The sequence below is a fragment of the Sus scrofa genome, chromosome 14 (assembly GCF_000003025.6).
Source record: "Sus scrofa isolate TJ Tabasco breed Duroc chromosome 14, Sscrofa11.1, whole genome shotgun sequence".
In the NCBI taxonomy this organism is placed as follows: Eukaryota; Metazoa; Chordata; class Mammalia; order Artiodactyla; family Suidae; genus Sus; species Sus scrofa.
Genome location: NC_010456.5, coordinates 41,955,824 through 41,972,382, shown reverse-complemented (window position 1 = coordinate 41,972,382; position 16,559 = coordinate 41,955,824). Strand labels below are relative to the sequence as shown.

At 47.9% G+C, this 16,559-nt stretch overlaps 1 protein-coding gene across 1 annotated transcript in view; it reads right to left on the bottom strand.

Annotated features, from left to right (window-relative positions):
- Positions 1-8,437, bottom strand: part of SSH1 (slingshot protein phosphatase 1) — a 66,897-nt gene extending 58,460 nt beyond the window's left edge. The window contains 2 exon segments of the mRNA XM_001929329.5: positions 1,896-1,936; positions 8,252-8,437. Of these exon segments, the coding sequence (XP_001929364.2) occupies positions 1,896-1,936; positions 8,252-8,320 (110 nt within the window). The 5' untranslated portion in view covers positions 8,321-8,437.

Here is a 16,559-nt window from a genome sequence, read left to right as displayed (position 1 = left end):
GTCTGTGGCCATCTGAAAAGGAACTGGCTTAGAGAAAGAGCACCATCAGGGAGCAGGGAGCGGGGACGGAAAAGCAGAACTGCAGGCAAGGGTGATGAGCAAGAGAATGGGAGGAAGCAGCATGGGGCCTGCAGACTGCTGGCGCCCCCCCGTGGCGGTCAGCAGCCCTCCTCCCAGCTTTCCCTCCCCAGTGGGCTCAGGAGCTGATTTCCATTCCTCCCCTCCCCGCCTCCACCAGCTGATGCACAAGGCGGCCCATTACTGCCCCCACTTGGGAGGCCAGCTGATTCCAGCCTTTGAGACTCTAAGCAGCTGAAAACCCCCGAGCGGAAGAGTAAATGTGTCAGGGCCTCTGGTCCTCCCTCTGGCGTTACAGGGGAAAAAAAAAAAACGAGGACCTGACAGCGGTAATAAGGCAATCATTTCCCAACACACATGAGCTTCAGAAATCATGGTGCCACAGGAAAAATACCTATTTTCCTTCCCGTCCCTCAGAGACAGAGAAAACTTCAAAGAGGGGTGAGGCAGGGTTCTTCCACTTCTGCGTGTGAGTTTCACCAGGACACCCTGCGCTGGTTGACCCTAGTTTCTGAACACATATTTCCTTTTCCAAATAATTTTCCTCCTCCTCCCAAGATGAAACAAACATTTAAAGCAAACAAACAGGAGTTCCTGTCGTGGCTCATGGTTCCGACTAGGAACCATGAGGTTGTGGGTTCGATCCCTGACCTTGCTCAGTGGGTTAAGGATCCAGCGTTGCCGTGAGCTGTAGTGTAGGTTGCAGACGTGGCTCGGATCCCACGTTGCTGTGGCTCTGGCGTAGGCCGGGGGCTACAGCTCCAATTAGACCCCTAGCCTGGGAACCTCCATATGCTGCCAGTGCAGCCCCAGAAAAGGCAAAAAGACAAAAAAAAAAAAAGTTAAAAAACAAACAAACATAAAAAAGAACAGTATCTTTGAAACACTGTTTACTTTTTTAAACTCTAGGAGCCAGAGTTTAAGACTAGCTCCTTGGTTGCAGAAGAATACATTATGTAATGAAGTGCTAAATCATCTGTAAACTGATAAAATACTCAATTTTTGGCAAAGAAAAACAAAAATGCTTTTGGCGTCTCCTTGAGGATGTAGCAACCAAGCACTAGAGCTTAAGGCATTTTTCAAATAAGCATGTCTAAAGATTTCTCACACTCAACAAAAAATCCACCTTGAATTAATAAACCAAAGGGCTGAAATCCTGTTTCAAATCAGCAATATGTGTAGCTCAAAAGGAACACCTTCCACAAGTTCCCGATGTGGCTCAGTGGTTAATGAATCCGACTAGGAGCCATAAGGTTGTGGGTTCCATCCCTGGCCTCGCCCAGTGGGTTAAGGATCCAGAGCTGCTGTGACCTGTGGTGTAGGCCACAGATGTGGTTCGGATCCCATGCTGCTGTAGCATAGACGGGCAGCAACAGTTCCTATTAAACCCCTAGCTTGGGAACCTCCGTGTGCCGCAAGTGCGGCCCTAGAAAAGACAAAAAAAAAAAAAAAAAAAAAAAAAAAGGAACACCTTCCAAACAGCAGGATGGGAAAGAGAGAATGTATTAGGATTATCTACTTTAAAGCAGAGGTAAAATCTGGAAGTTCATAAAGATGCTCATTGTGGTAAAGCCAGGGTGGTGTATTACTGGCAATTTTGTTTTCTTTTCTAAATGTTACATAATGTTATTGAAGCTGTTTATAGTTAAAGGCCTATATCATTGTTAAAGCCCTCCATATCCCATATCATTTTTAAACCACTGCTAAAAAACTGGTGTATCCTTTCCTGAGGGTTCTCCCTTTGGGAAAGGAACAAGAGTATTTCTTACCTGTTTGGAAGAAAAACTTAAAACGAAAACTCTAATAACGCTGCTTACCTGAGGTTTAACTTGCGATCCTCATCACTGCCAGCCTCCAACTGCAGAGAAAGAAAGAGAATGTCACCGCCCAGACGCCACTATCAGCAAGCCTCAGACACAGGCTCGTATTCTCTACTCTGGTGTCTGCAAAAGATACAGATGTCCAGGAAACCTGGCTTCTCCGAAGGGCCACGCCCTTTCCTTCCTGATCCTGCTCTGCTGTTTTGCTGTGATCTCCACGGAGGGATTTTCGGGTTTCCCAATCTTTCCCCACTTGCCTTTCACGGCATCTGCGTCGATGCCTGCTAATGGAGTGTTCTGAGCTGGCACTGTCACTCCACACCCTCATCCACAACTCTCTATTTTCCAGGGTTGCTTTGGAGCGTACCCTGTTTCTCTTTTTAAGGGGAGGGGGCAATGTTTTAGGAGGATCTGTTTCCTCCTTTGAGCTAGGCAACAGCTGAGTGATCAACATCATTGTATAAGCCACAACACAGTAGTAAAAAAAGGGGGAGGGGAGTTTCCTGGTGGCTTAGTATGTTAAGGATCTGGTATTGTCACTGATGTGGCTCAGGTTGCTGCAGTGGCATGGGTTCAAACCCTGGTCTGGGAACTTCCACATGGTGTGGATCCAGCCAAAAAGAAAAACAATGACAAAAACAACCCCCCCAAACCACAACCATTCCAGGCAAGTCTTTTATGAAGGTGGCCGGAATCAGGCTGTCTATGGGTTTTAAATGCTCTTGGTGGTCCTCAAAAAGGCTTAAAAGGCTGGAGTTCCCATCGTGGCACAGTGGTTGATGAATCCGACTAGGAACCATGAGGTTGCAGGTTCGATCCCTGGCCTCGCTCAGTGGGTTAAGGATCCGGCGTTGCCTTGAGCTGTGCTGTAGGTTGCAGATGTGGCTCGGATCCCGCATTGCTGTGGCTCTGGCGTAGGCCAGTAGCTACAGCTCAGGTTAGACCCCTAGCCTGGGAACCTCCATATGCTGCGGGAGCAGCCCAAGAAATAGCAAAAAGACCAAAAAAAAAAAAAAAAAAAAAAAAGGCTGACACAAACACTTCTAGGCTCTTGGTATATACATATGACAAGGACATTTCATATTTTCTACAAGTTACAAGGCCAAGAGGGTTAGGCTTCAAAAGCAACCATGATTTAAGCCCTGATTACAATTTTTCTTTTTTTCTTTCAAAAAGAAAACTCAAACGAGAACACAATACACACTGTACGGCTGGCACTTGGCATGTTTTGCATGTTGCACAGAGGAGCCCACTGAATGGGAAAGAGAAACCTGGAAAGCACTGATGGCTTGGTGAGATGCAAGGCTGACTGAGGACAGACACCAGACAGAAGCCAGCTCTGGTGGGAAAACGGTACAGAGCTCAGGTAGGGAGGGATATAGGCAGCAAGGGACACACCCCAGAGGTGGCAATTTCAGCAAGGAAAGGGTCCCGGAGAGGGCTGTCATCAGATAATGTATGTATGGTGCTATGCAGAGGTTGACACCAGTGGACCTCAGTTAGTTCTCACGCTTCCTACCAGACTCGGAAGGAGAAGTGGAAACATGAGGGGAGGCTCTGCTGACCACAGGGCCACCAGCTTCGGGCAAGTGAAATATACACAAAACAACTCATACAACCACAGGAGCAAAGTGAGAAAAGACTGTTTGGTCTAAACCATAAGATCCTTAACAGCGACAATTGTCCTGAACAGGGGACACCAGGTGATGCTGGAGCCTATCTGGGGAGGGTTCTGCTGGCATCTAGTGGGCAGAGGTCAGAGTGCTACTACACTTTCTCCAACACACAGGACAGGCCCCCACAACCGAGGATTTTCTGGCCCCAGCATCGGCAATCAGGATTGAGAAACCCTGATCCAACCCGCCCCCACACACACCCACCCCCGAAAAAGGGACTGGAGATCTGCCCATGAAAACTAGTCACCTTGAATGTTTGTCAAAAATCACAATGTTACAACCCATTCCTGAAAGTTATTGATTTATCTATTCTTGGGCTCTCTGCCTGTTCTCATAAAAGAATGAGATAAAGTTAGCAGTAAAATGACATGATGAGATAATTAAAATTTTAAAAATTTAAATGAATAATTAAAATGAGATAATGAAAAACTGAGCGGAAAGGAAAACAAAAATTTTAAAAGAGGGAGGGGCTCTCTTGTGGTGCAGCGAATGAAGGATCTAACATCATCACTGCAGTGGCTTGGTAGCTGCTGTGTCAAGGGTTTGATCCCTGGCCTGGGAACTTCCCATAAGCTGTGGGTGTGACCAAATAAATTTTACAAAATAGAAAGAGGGAAACACTGCTTTGTGGGTCAGGCTGTGACATCCCTCAGTTCCCATGCCGTGCAGCAGGATCATAAGTTGGAGAAGGAAAGAAATGCCCTAAGTGCCTCTGACTCAACAAAGGAGGCACTTTTCTTTTTTTTCTTTTTTTTGTCTTTTTAGGGCCGCACCCATGGCATATGGAAGTTCCCAGGCTAGGGGTCAAACTGGAGCTACAGCCACTGGCCTGAGCCACAGCCATAGCAACTCAGGATCCCAGGCCTGTCTGCATGCAACCTACACCACAGCTCACAGCAACGCCAGATCCTTAGCCCACTAATCGAGGCCAGTGATTGAACCTGCATCCTCATGGATGCTAGTCAGATTCATTTCCACTGAGCCACGATGAGAACTCCAGGAGGCACATTTTGAGGAGTAAGGAAGTGATCTGGGGGTACATATTTCAAAACCATTTAATTCTTGCTTACTCTCTGAGATTCTCAGGAGGAAAGACTACCTGTGCCAGAGAACACACCTGAGAGAGAAGCCAGCCCCTTCGGATGAGCTGAGGCCCAGAGAGAAGTAACCTGAAAAAGTTGGAACAGATGTAGAGCTGGCCTGGCTTTCTGACTGCATACACGCTGCCCTCTCTGTTCCTTCCTGTGCCTTCGTGCCTCACCTCACCTGGAAGGAAGCCTCACCTTCTAGGGAATATCACGGCCTCTAGTGGCTCCCTGAGAAACTAATGCCGCTGATTTACTCAAGTTGAATAAAACCTGGTTGAGTTTTATTCTTATTTTGGAGGTCACTGGCCCTTGGTGAAAATAATGCTTTATATAATCACTTGAAATGTGTCTAGCGGAAGTAACCCCTTATTTGCAAATTATTACTGATACGGACAATAAAAATCTAGGCAATAGGGAGTCCCCATTGTGGCACAGCAGAAACGAATGCAACTAGGAACCATGAGGTTTTGGGTTCAATCCCTGGCCTCGCTCAGTGGGTTAAGGATCCGAGGATCCGGTGTTGCCATGAGCTATGGTGTAGGTCATAGACAAGGCTCGGATTGGGCGTTGCTATGGCTGTGGTGTAGGCCGGCAGCTGTAGCTGATTTGACCCCTAGCCCGGGAATCTTCATATGCTGTGGGTGCAGCCCTAAAAAGACAAAAAGACCAAAAAAAAAAAAAAAAAAAAAAAAAAATCTAGGCAATAAAGTTCATACTGGGAAATGTTCATGATATAAGTGAAAGTAGAAGACACTGAACTATATATAAAATAAAATCATGTTAAAAAATGAAATTGGAGTTCCCGCCATGGTGCATAAACGAATCCAACTAGGAACCATGAGGTTTTGGGTTCAATCCCTGGCCTCACTCAGTGGGTTAAGGATCCAGCGTTGCCATGAGCTGTGGTGTAGGTCACAGATGAGGCCCCGATCCCACACTGCTGTGGTTGTGGTGTAAGCTGGCAGCTGTTGCTCCAATTTGACCCCTAGCCTGGGAACTTCCATATGCCCTGGGTGTGGCCCTAAAAGAAAAAAAAAAAAAAAAAAAAAGAAAAGAAAATGTCCCTAGTGGAAACACCACCAATGTCCATCAAAACATGGTATATCCACACAAGGGAAAATTACTCAGCCATTAAAAAAGGATAAAGTACTTATATGTGCTACAACATGGATGAGGCTTGAAAACACCATGCTAAGTGAAACAAGCCTGGCAAAAAGGCCAAAGAGTGTATTAATCCACTTACATGAAATGCCCAGAACAGACAAATCCATAGAGATAGTTAAGTATATTATTGGTTGTCTAGAGTTGGTGACAGTAGGGCAGGGGTTGGTGGATGGGAGGGAGGCTGTGCACGACAGCTGAGGGGTATGAGGTTTATTTTGAGGGGGATGAAAATGTTCTGGAATTCATGGTGATGGTTATACAACCTTGGGCATATACTAAAAACCACTGAGCTGTATTTTTAAAATTTTTTTGGTCTTTTTAGGTCCCTACTATGGTATATGGAAGTTACCAGGCTAGGGGTCAAATCGGAACTGTAGCCACAGGCCTACACCACAGCCACAGCAACGTAGGATCTGAGCCGTGTCTGTGACCCACACCACAGCTCAAAGCAACAGCGAATTAAGCCACTGAGTGAGGCTAGGGATCGAACCCGAATCCTCATGGATACTAATTGGGTTTGTTACTGCTGAGTCATGACAGGAACTCTTAAACTGTATACTTTAAAATGTTGGACTTAACTGTATGTGAATTATATCTCAGCTAAAAAATACACACTTTTAAAAATCTGTCTAAAGCAGGAATAAATTAGGTGTCAAGTAAGGCAGGGAACGTGGGCTTTAGAATCAGAGATACAGGCTGAGAGGCTGTTTAACCTCTACCTGGAGCTGAACTTTACACTCACATATTTGTGAGATGGGACCCTGAGATTAAGTGCAGTGAAGCACTTTGTAAACTGCAAGGCGGCAGTAGCAGGGAACAGATGTCTGGGGGGGAGGTGAGAAGCAACTGCAGCCTGACTTTTCAAATGCAGGCTGCTGGCCACCGTGCAGAGGAGGGACTGTTAGAATTTTCTGTCCTCAGACAAGATAACACATAATGGCCTCTCCTCCAGAGGAGGGGGCTGTGAGGTTCAACCCTGCAGCCACTCAGTATGTTCCAGCCAGTCCCAGCAAAACAGGCCAAGGAGCTGCCCCACCAGTACTGGCAGGACAGACAGGGCTGTTAAACCCCAGACAGGTCCTCAGCATTCACAGACACATACAAACTTTTCTGTGTTATCAGGCAACTTCCCGCAGGGAGAAGGGGCCCAGATGCAGGCGGGCCACTTCCTGGGCCTGCAGGGCCCCTCCCCCAGCCTCCCCTCCCTCCCTTCTCTAAACAGTTCCCCATCTCCTCCTCCAGCAGCTGTGCTTGCAGGTCATGGCTCTGCCTTGCCACGGATGTGAGTTTAGACCAGAGGCCCTAACTGGTTCCCCTGCTTGGAGGCCTGAGGCCCAGCCTAGGGCAGTCCAGCCCAACTGTGTACTCAGAGAACCAATCCCCCAGTCCACCCCAGAGCAAGGAGCCAGCCTCACACAGGCCAGGTCACCAGCAGACCCACAGAAATCCGCACAGTGCAGAGGTGTCCTTTCAGCCCCAGAAAGCACCCATGCCATCCCAGAAACCCCGGAATTGGCCTCAGCCACTCGGCCTGATGCACACAAACATGCAGCCCCAAATGATAAACTCAAACTCAGCTGCACACAAAAACTTAAGATACACAGTCACACAGCACCCTGAGCTCACTCAGCCACTGTCACACCGTGACACCGGCCCCCGAAGAGGCACAGCCACTCACACCAAGAGCCAGAACTCCAAAGGGTGTGCAGTCGGGGAACAATCTCACTTTCACAGGAGCACCTGGGCCTCCTCTCCTGCCGCATTGAACAGGCACAGGTCCCAGTAGACAGGCCAGAGTCACTCAGGGAAAGGCACACACAGGCTGGCATACACACAGCTGGGCACACAGGGAAAGGGCTTAGACCAGCCTCAAGGTCTGGAATCACAGAACCACATCATTTCACACAGTCACTGGTCAGGAATCCTAGTCCCAGATGCAGTATCCCCCACAGTCACCTCCAGACAGGGGTCACTGTCTCTCACACACACAGTCACCCCCGGATGGGGGTCATACTCACAGTCTCATGCACAGTCACCCCCAGTCGGAGCTCACACTCAGTCACCCCTAGGTGGGAGTCACACTCACACTTGCTTCCAGATTGCGGGGGGGGGGGGGTTCTCACACAGTCTCATGCAGTCACCCCCAACATGGTCACATCCGTACGCACAGTCACGCCCACAAGGGGGTCTCTCACACACATTCAGCACAAGTCACTCTCAACTGGATCACGCCCGCTCACACCCGCACACTGCTTCCAGCAGTCACCCCAGCTCGGCTGCCCGGGCGGGGTAGTCCAACGGGGTCCTCGCAGGCTAAGGACCCCTCGAAGCTGCCCCCGGAGCACTCCCTGGCGCCCCGCACTCGCGTCCCAGGCCTGGCGCAGCGGCTGCTCGGCCGGGCCGGGGCCGCGGGCCCGGGGCTCACCTCGCTGTTGCTGGCGGAGGAGGAGGCGGCGCTGGGCGTGGGCGAACGCTGCAGGGTCACCAGGGCCATGGCTGCGGCGCGGCGTTAGGGCACCGCCGAGGCCTCGGGCTACAGCCGCCGCCGCCGCCCGGGCCGGGCCCGGGGCTCTCCAGGAGCCGTGCGCGGGCGGCCGGGCCGAGCCGGGCCGGGCCCGCCCCTCCCCCTCGGCGTCCGCCGCTGTCCCCGCCCCCCCACCCCCGCCTCCCGCGCCGGCGCGCGCCGGGCCTGAGCGAGGAGGGGGGCGGGGGGGAGCGACCGGGGCGGGTCGCGCGTGCGCGGCGCCGGAACTCTAGTGGCGGCTGGAGGCTCGGCCAGCCAGTCACGTCCCCCGCGTGCCCGACGCGCGCGCCCAGTGTTCCGCGCGCCCGGCCCTCCAGCCTGGGGGTCGGGGGCGCGCGCGTAGGCGAGCAAGTTCGGTCCCCAGAGGCCCACCCCTTGCGCCTGCCTGCTAAACCGAGGCTCGCGGGCTGAGCAGCGGGTAATACCTAGGGCGGAAAGGCTCAACTACGAGAAAATTAGAACCTCCTGGTCTCCGCTTCTTGAACTCCGAGAAGCAGTCTGCAGAAATTCATTCGTTCATTTATTTATGAAATATTTATTGAGCGCCTACTAAATGCTGCCATACAGTATTCAACCGTGAGCAACGTAGATTAGGCTTGCCCTCAGGGATTTGAAAGAAGCGAATCAAATTACGAGATGTTTTAAAAATAATTATGCCAGTCTTTTTTATGAATTCCTTTTGTGTCCAGAAACCCAGCTAGCTCCTTAGGAAGTCAAGGAAAAGCTTCTCTGCAAAAGGGGCATTTGCTCTGAAGCCTGAAGGATGAGCAGGATTAACGGGTGAAGGGAAAGGAGACTGCTGGGGGCGGGGTGGTGGGGGTGGTGGGAAGGCGTGGGCACAACGGCCCAGAAACTAAAAGGAGATTGTCCATCAGAGGCTGGAGCCTGGGGTGGGGCGGGGAGTGATGCGAGCCTGGGGTGGGGCGGGGAGTGATGCGAACCGGGGTGCAGTCTAGGAAGCTCTGGCAGCTCTTGAAAAATGGACTGGGGCAGAGAAATGGAGACCTGGTGGGCCACTGCTGTCCTCTTGGGAGGAGGTGACCAGAATGGGGATGGAGAGAAGCACATGGAGTAAGATACTAAGAAGGTGACACTGGCTTGACTCCCCCCCCCCCCCCGCCCCGCCCCGTCACTGCACGCACATTGCGCAAGCATCCGCAGATTTGCTGGTCCAGACCTGCTCCCCATTTTAACAAAGGGCTCCACGGACCATCTCACTGCCCGCCCAGCAACCTAAGCAGCCTCCTAGATCCCTCCTCTTGCTTCCCTCAGATCCAGGGGCATATTCCTCCTGCATATTCCCTCAGCATCATTTATCTCAAAGATGGTTCTCAACAGGGGTGACTATAGCCTCTATGGAGTGTTGTGGGATTGTTATTGTTTTTTAATCTATGGGATTTTTGTTTGTTTTGTTTTTGTTTTTTTAGGGCCACAGCATGTGGAAGTTCCCAGGCTAGGGGTTGAATTGGAGCTGCAGCTGCTGGCCTATACCACAGCCAGATCCTTAACCCGCTGGGTGAGGCCAGGGATGGAACCTGAGTCCTCATGAATACTAGTTGGGTTTGTTACTGCTGAGCCATGATGGGAAGCCCCATTTGTGTGAATATTTTTGAATGTCTTGCAGATAGGGGAGAAAGAGCTATTGGCAGTTCTGGTGTTTAAGGGCAGCAGCCAGGAATGCTAAAAATGCTAAAAGTCCTGCAACACACTGGACGGTGCCCCCACCCTCATCCGCAGAAGAATTGCTCCATTCCCACAAGATTCCTCTGTAGGTGAAAAAAACCGTTCATGATTATCTAAAGCCAGAATCTAACTCCATTTTACATGTAACACAAAGTATTTTTCACTGCATTTTCAGAAATGCAAGTATGTTTAAAGAGAGGGAAGAATGTACTTTTGTTTAAGAGCTTTGTCAGGTGGTGTTCACCATTTGGGAGAGTTTATAAAAGGAAAGAGCCCTTGGATTATTGGAGTAGTCCACCCATCATGCCAGCATCTGTAACTGTGCTCTTGGTAGACCGATCGTCATATTTATTTAGCACTTATTTTAAAATGTCAAATATAATACAAAGTTTGGGTAAATTCAGCTCACCAGTGAATATTTTACTTCTCAACTCTGAATATTCATTAAAAACAGATACACTGAAATTCCTGTTGTGGCTTAGCGGTAATGAACCCAACTAATATCCATGAGGACATGGGTTCGATCCCTGGCCTCACTCAGTGGGTTAAGGATCCAGCGTTGCCAGTGAACTGTGGTGTAGGTTGAAGACGCTGCTCAGATCCTGCGATGCTGTGGCTGTGGCGTAGACCAGCAGCTGCAGCTCTGATTCGACTTCCACATGCTTCCATATGCTGGGAACTTCCATATGCTTCGTGTAGAACCCTAAAAAGACAAAGAAATAAAATATTTAAAGAAAGAAAGAAAAGAAACGGACACACTACAGAGTTCCCTCGTGTCTTAGGAGGTTGAGGATCTGACATTGTCACTGCTGCAGCTTGGGTTCAGACCCCGACTTGGGAACTTCCACATGCCACAGGCATGGCCAAAAACAAACCAAGACAAAACACAAAAACCCCAAACAAAAAAAGATATACTTCAACACAACGTTGTAAATCAACTATTCTTCAATTAAAAAACAAAAAAGGGGGAGTTCCTTTTGTGGTTCAGCAGGTTAAGAACCCAACGCTGTGTCCATGAGGATTTGGGTTCCATCCCAGGTCTTGCTCATTGGGTTAAGGATCCCACATTGCTGCAAGCTGCAGAGTAGGTAACAGATGTAGCTTGGATCCCCTATTGCTGTGGCTGTGGTGTAGGCTGGCAGCTGCAGCTCTGTTGATCCCTAGCCTGGAAACTTCCATATGCCACAGGTGTGGCCCTAAAAATATTAATTAATTAATTAATGAAAAACAGTAACAGCAAAAAGCAAAAAACAGACCCGCTTCTGACACTTCCCTATATCCTTCAAGCTTGAGTGCCCAAGCTTTTACATTATGAAATGGATGGACTTTCTTTCATCATGATGAATTTTTCTTTTATATTAAAGCATTAGGGATTTTGTTTTTTCCAGGTTCCGTGTGGAGATGGGCTGTATTATCCATGAGTTGGTCACCACTTAGTGAAGCAATCATCACAAACCAGTTGTAAAAGGGATGTGGAGTTTTAGAGTCGAGATGCTTAGGCTGCTGGTTCTCAAATGTGAAGGTTTGAAAATCCCCTGGGGTCAACACAGACTTGGATACCCTCCAGAGTTGCTGATTCACTCAGTTTTCAGGGATGCTGAATATTTTGCCTTCCTCATCATGTCCTAGCGATGCTGAGGGTCCTGGTTTGTACCATCCCTGTACAATGTCAAAGCCTCCTTACTGGGTTTCCCTCTATCAGTACTCCTCCCTGCCAATCCATCAAGAGATCCATACCAAGGTCTGATCTGCCACCTAGATGGCTCTAAACCCTAATCCCTTCTACCCTGGGCGTGCTTACCTTTTTACCTACCCCCATGCGTCCAGAGGCCACCCCACCCCTTCTCACTTCCTCTTACAGCTGAGGGGCCCTCTTCCCTCCCACAATTAACTCTTGCCAAACACTACCGCCAAAAATCTTTCCCTGCCCCCTAGGCTGGTGGCAGCATCCTTCCCAGGATTTCATAGCTCTCCTGCTTCTGCCCCAGAAACACAGCAAGTATCACTATTGTCACAACTCTCTCTCTCTCCTCTCTCTCTCTCTCATCACATGGTTTCTGAGAAAAACCTCAGGAGCTGGGCTGGGACCAGCATGAGAGCACAAAATGTAGGGCTGGAGGGGGGGCAACCAAAAACAACAACAACCCAAAACCTCAGTAACCAAGAGAAAGGCTGTATTTGAAAGAATCAAAATTTATGAAAAAAAAAAATCTTCCATGAACAAAATGTCAACATTTTAAATAAAGTCAGGATTGGTGCTGATCTTTACCGACTTTTCCTATTATCTCGGGCTCCAATGCGGCGCAGCAAGTCTCTTTGACTGATATTGTCTCGATTTGACCATGTCCTTATTTAGAATTTTGATCATTCTAAACCTTTTTGGGAAAACCCTTCTGTGTGAAAAGGGCTGTGGGCTTGACTTGTGGCCTGTAACAGGGGTGGGGCGGGGAAAAGAGAAGTGAGAACCCCAGGTTCTGGGTTTCAGGGAACCCTAGAAGTGGAGGAGGGGAGCCCGCTGGAAGAGGCAGCACCAGAGTTTTCTTGCATCCAGCAGAACCCTCTCTATTCGGCATCAATATAGTTATTTTTTTCATCATAATTTATTTAATTATCTATTACCTTGCCTGTTCATCTCAGCTCATTTTTTTTTATTTTTTATTTTTTTTATTTTTATTTTTTTGTCTTTTGTTGTTGTTGTTGTTGTTGCTGTCGCTAATTTTTGGGCCGCTCCCGCGGCATATGGAGGTTCCCAGGCTAGGGGTCCAATCGGAGCTGTAGCCACCGGCCTACGCCAGAGCCACAGCAACGCGGGATCCGAGCCGCATCTGCAACCTACACCACAGCTCACGGCAACGCCGGATCGTTAACCCACTGAGCAAGGGCGGGACCGAACCCACAACCTCATGGTTCCTAGTCGGATTCGTTAACCACTGCGCCACGACGGGAACTCCCATCTCAGCTCATTTTTCACAACTATTAACAATAGCAAGTTATGGAGTTATTTGCTGTCAGCTAGGCATTAGGCAAAGCAATATGCAAGTGTGTTGGGGACAGGGGTTTAGTAACAAGTGAATGTTCCCCACTTTACCTCTAGGGCCATCTCCTCCAGGAAGCCTACCCTGACCTGAGGCTGGATTTGAGGTCCCCATCTATGCTCCTGCAGCCCCTTTGCTCCTTCCTGTGTTGAGCCTCTTTATTTCTTGTCATGTTGTTGTGGTTCTCATTTCATGGCTGAGGAAGTTGGTGCACAGAGTGGTTTAGTCACACACCCAAGGTCACATAGCTGGAGAGCGCTGAAGCTGGTGTTTGGAAACATGTTTTTCTACTTGAGAATCAAGACAAAAGACAGAGGTTCTTCTAGGATAGCCTACAGGGGAGAAGTGAAGAGAACTCTAGTGAGCCTTCCCTTTTTAGAGCAACCTATTTGCAATTCAGAGGTAGTAAAGCTTGAGTAGGTTGAATAGTGGTTTCCCAAAGATGCCTGTATTCCAATGCCTGGAGCAGGTGACTGTGTTAACTGACACGGTAAAAAGGACTTTGCAGATGAGATTAAACTTAGGGTGTCGGGGACTTCCTTGTGGAGCAGGCGGTTAAGAATCTGACATTGTCACTGCAGTGGCTTGGGTCCTTCTGTGGCACAGTTTCAATCCCTGGCTCAGGAGCTTCCATATGCTTTGGGTACAGCCAAATGAACTAATTAATTAATTAATTAATTAAGGGTGTTGAGGTGGGGAGATTATCCTGAATTACCTGGGTGGGCTCCAAAACTGAAGGGTCTTTATAAGAAGGAGGAATAAGGATCAGAAAGAAAAGTAGGAAATGTGACAACATAAGCAGGGGGTTAGAGTGATTTAAGCAAATCTGTGAGCCTAGGGATGCAGGTGGCCTCTAGAAGCAGAAAAAGGCAAAGGAGTGAATTCCCCCCTCATCATCTCCAGAAAGAACACAGACCTGCCATCACATTGATTTTGCACTCCTGCTGTCTAGAACTACAAGAAAATTAATTCCTCTTGTTTTAAGCCACTGAGTTTCTGGTAATTGGTTGCAGAAGCATAGAACATGAACATTAAAACAACCTACCATATACTGGGTTAAAAAAGAAACAACAGGAGTTCCTGTCGTGGTGCAGCAGAAATGAATCTGACTGGGAACCGTGAGGTTGCGTGTTCGATCCCTGGCCTTGCTCAGTGGGTTAATGATCTGGCGTTGCTGTGAGCTGTGGTGTAAGTTGCAGATGTGGCTTGGATCTGGCATTGGTGTGGCTGTGGCATAGGCTGGAAGCTGTAGCTCCAGTTAGGCCCCTAGCCTGGGAACCTCCATGTGCTGTGAGTGCAGCCCTGAAAAGACAAAAGACAAAAGACAAAAAAAAAAAAAAAGAAAGAAAAAAAGAAAAAAGAAGAAGGAAAGAAACAACAGACCCCAAAAGGAGTCACTTGTGCTAAGCCCCACATCATCAAACCACGTCTTAATTACAGTTTTGTTTTTATCAGAAATTGGATCTTAAAACCAGTCAGCCAGGAATCACCTGATCAGCTATCAGTTAAGTTATCTGCCTGATAGACCCTGTCTCCTAAAAGAAAATAACCATGCAACACCCAATCTACTTTTCTGCCTAATACAACTTCCTTATTCCTGCTCCCTTCTGCTTCAACAAGTCTTTCATTCTATATACCTACTGGAAGCTCCTTTCTATCTGTTAGATTGCATGCTGCCCAGTTCATAAATCATTGATTAAAGTCAGAGATTTAAAGTTCTACCCAATTGAATTTTGTTTTATAACACATTTATTGGAACTATGCAATGTATTGTGTCCTCTTCAATCACTATTTAATCTTAATTCAACAATAGGGTAAAGTCCTTACTTATTTTATTTTTCCAATAGCAAGGGACTATTATTAGCTCCCCTCCCTCCACCCCCTACCACCAGTTCTACATATAAACCTTCAAGAAGGGACTTGTCGCAGATTCTGGGGACCATGAGGGGTGGAGCTGGGGTTGACCTCAGGCATGTTTGATCCTAAAGTGAGTGCTCTCGGATCTCCTGCCAAATGCCTTCCCAATTGTTCTTGAGTTTCTGTAAGTACCAGCCCAAGACCACACAGGTAGAGAGGGTAAGGTTGGGTACCAGCTGAGTCTGCCTGCCTGACTCTAGAGACCCTGGCCTTAATCACTAGTCTCCAAAAAAAAGAAGAGTAAAGAGCAGTATCTGTTCTACCAGATATTAAAACATATGACAAAGGTGCAGAAATTAAAACAGCATGGACACAGGTTTAGAAAGCCATGGACAGGAGTTCCCACTGTGGTGCAGCAGGATCTGCAGTACCATGTCTGCAGTACCAGGATACAGGTTTGATCCCCCGTCTGGCACAGTCACAGGTGGCCTATGTTGCCACAGCTCTGGTACAGGTCACAGCTGAGGCTCAGATCTGATTCCTGGCTCAAGAACTCCATATGACCTGGGGCAGACAAAAAAGACAAAAAAAAAAAAAAAAAAAAAAAGAAGAAGAAGAAGAAGGCCACAGACAGATCAATAGAGAACAGACCCAAACACACAGGAAAGTTTAGTGAGTGTGACAAAAGCAGGGAAGTATCAGTGGAGAAAATGTGAGTGACCCAACCAACTGTTTTGGTGCCATTGACTAGTAAGTCAAGCTGGATCCTTATTCCCCACCCCCCAATTTAGTCTCCAAAGTTAATTCCAAATAAATCAAATACTTCAATGTAAGGAAAAAAAGCCTCAAAGGCTCTAGAAAGTCTGCATGAGTAATTTATAAAATGGAGCAGAGATGGGAGGGGATGCAAGTTTTCTGAATATGACACTAATGGCAGAAACCATAAAGTGACAAAAAAGTTGAATAGATTTGACTCCAAAAAACTTTTAAAACCTTTGTATGACAGACAAATTGGGGGAAATCTTTGCAATAAAAAGATAACACCGGAGTTCCCATCTTGGTGCAGCGGAAATGAATCCGACTAGGGAACATGAGGTTTCAGGTTTGATCCTTGGCTTTGCTCCGTGGGTTAAGGATCCAGTGTTGCCGTGACTGTGGTGTAGTTTGCAGACATGGCTCTGATCTGGCGTTGCTGTGGCTGTGGCATAGGCTGGCAACTCCGATTCGACCCCTAGCCTGGGAACCTCCATATGCTGCAAGTGCAGCCTTAAAAAGCAAAAAAAAAAAAAAAAAAAAAAAAAAAGAGGATAATACCCATAAATATAAAAGGAGTTCTTACAAATTAATAAGATAGCCAATATACTCCAAGAGGAAACTGGGAGGAAAAAAATTCACTTTATAAAGAACTAAATCTAAAGGTCTATCAACACATGAAAAGACCTGCAGTCTTTTTTTTTTTTTGGTCTAATCAGAGCTGTAGCTGCCAGCCTATGCCAGAGCCACAGCAACTCAGGATCTAAGCCATGTCTGCTACCTACACCACAGCTCACGGCAACACCGGATCCTTAACCCACTGAGCAAGGGCAGGGACCGAACCCACAACCTCATGGTTCCTAGCTGGATTCGTTAACCAC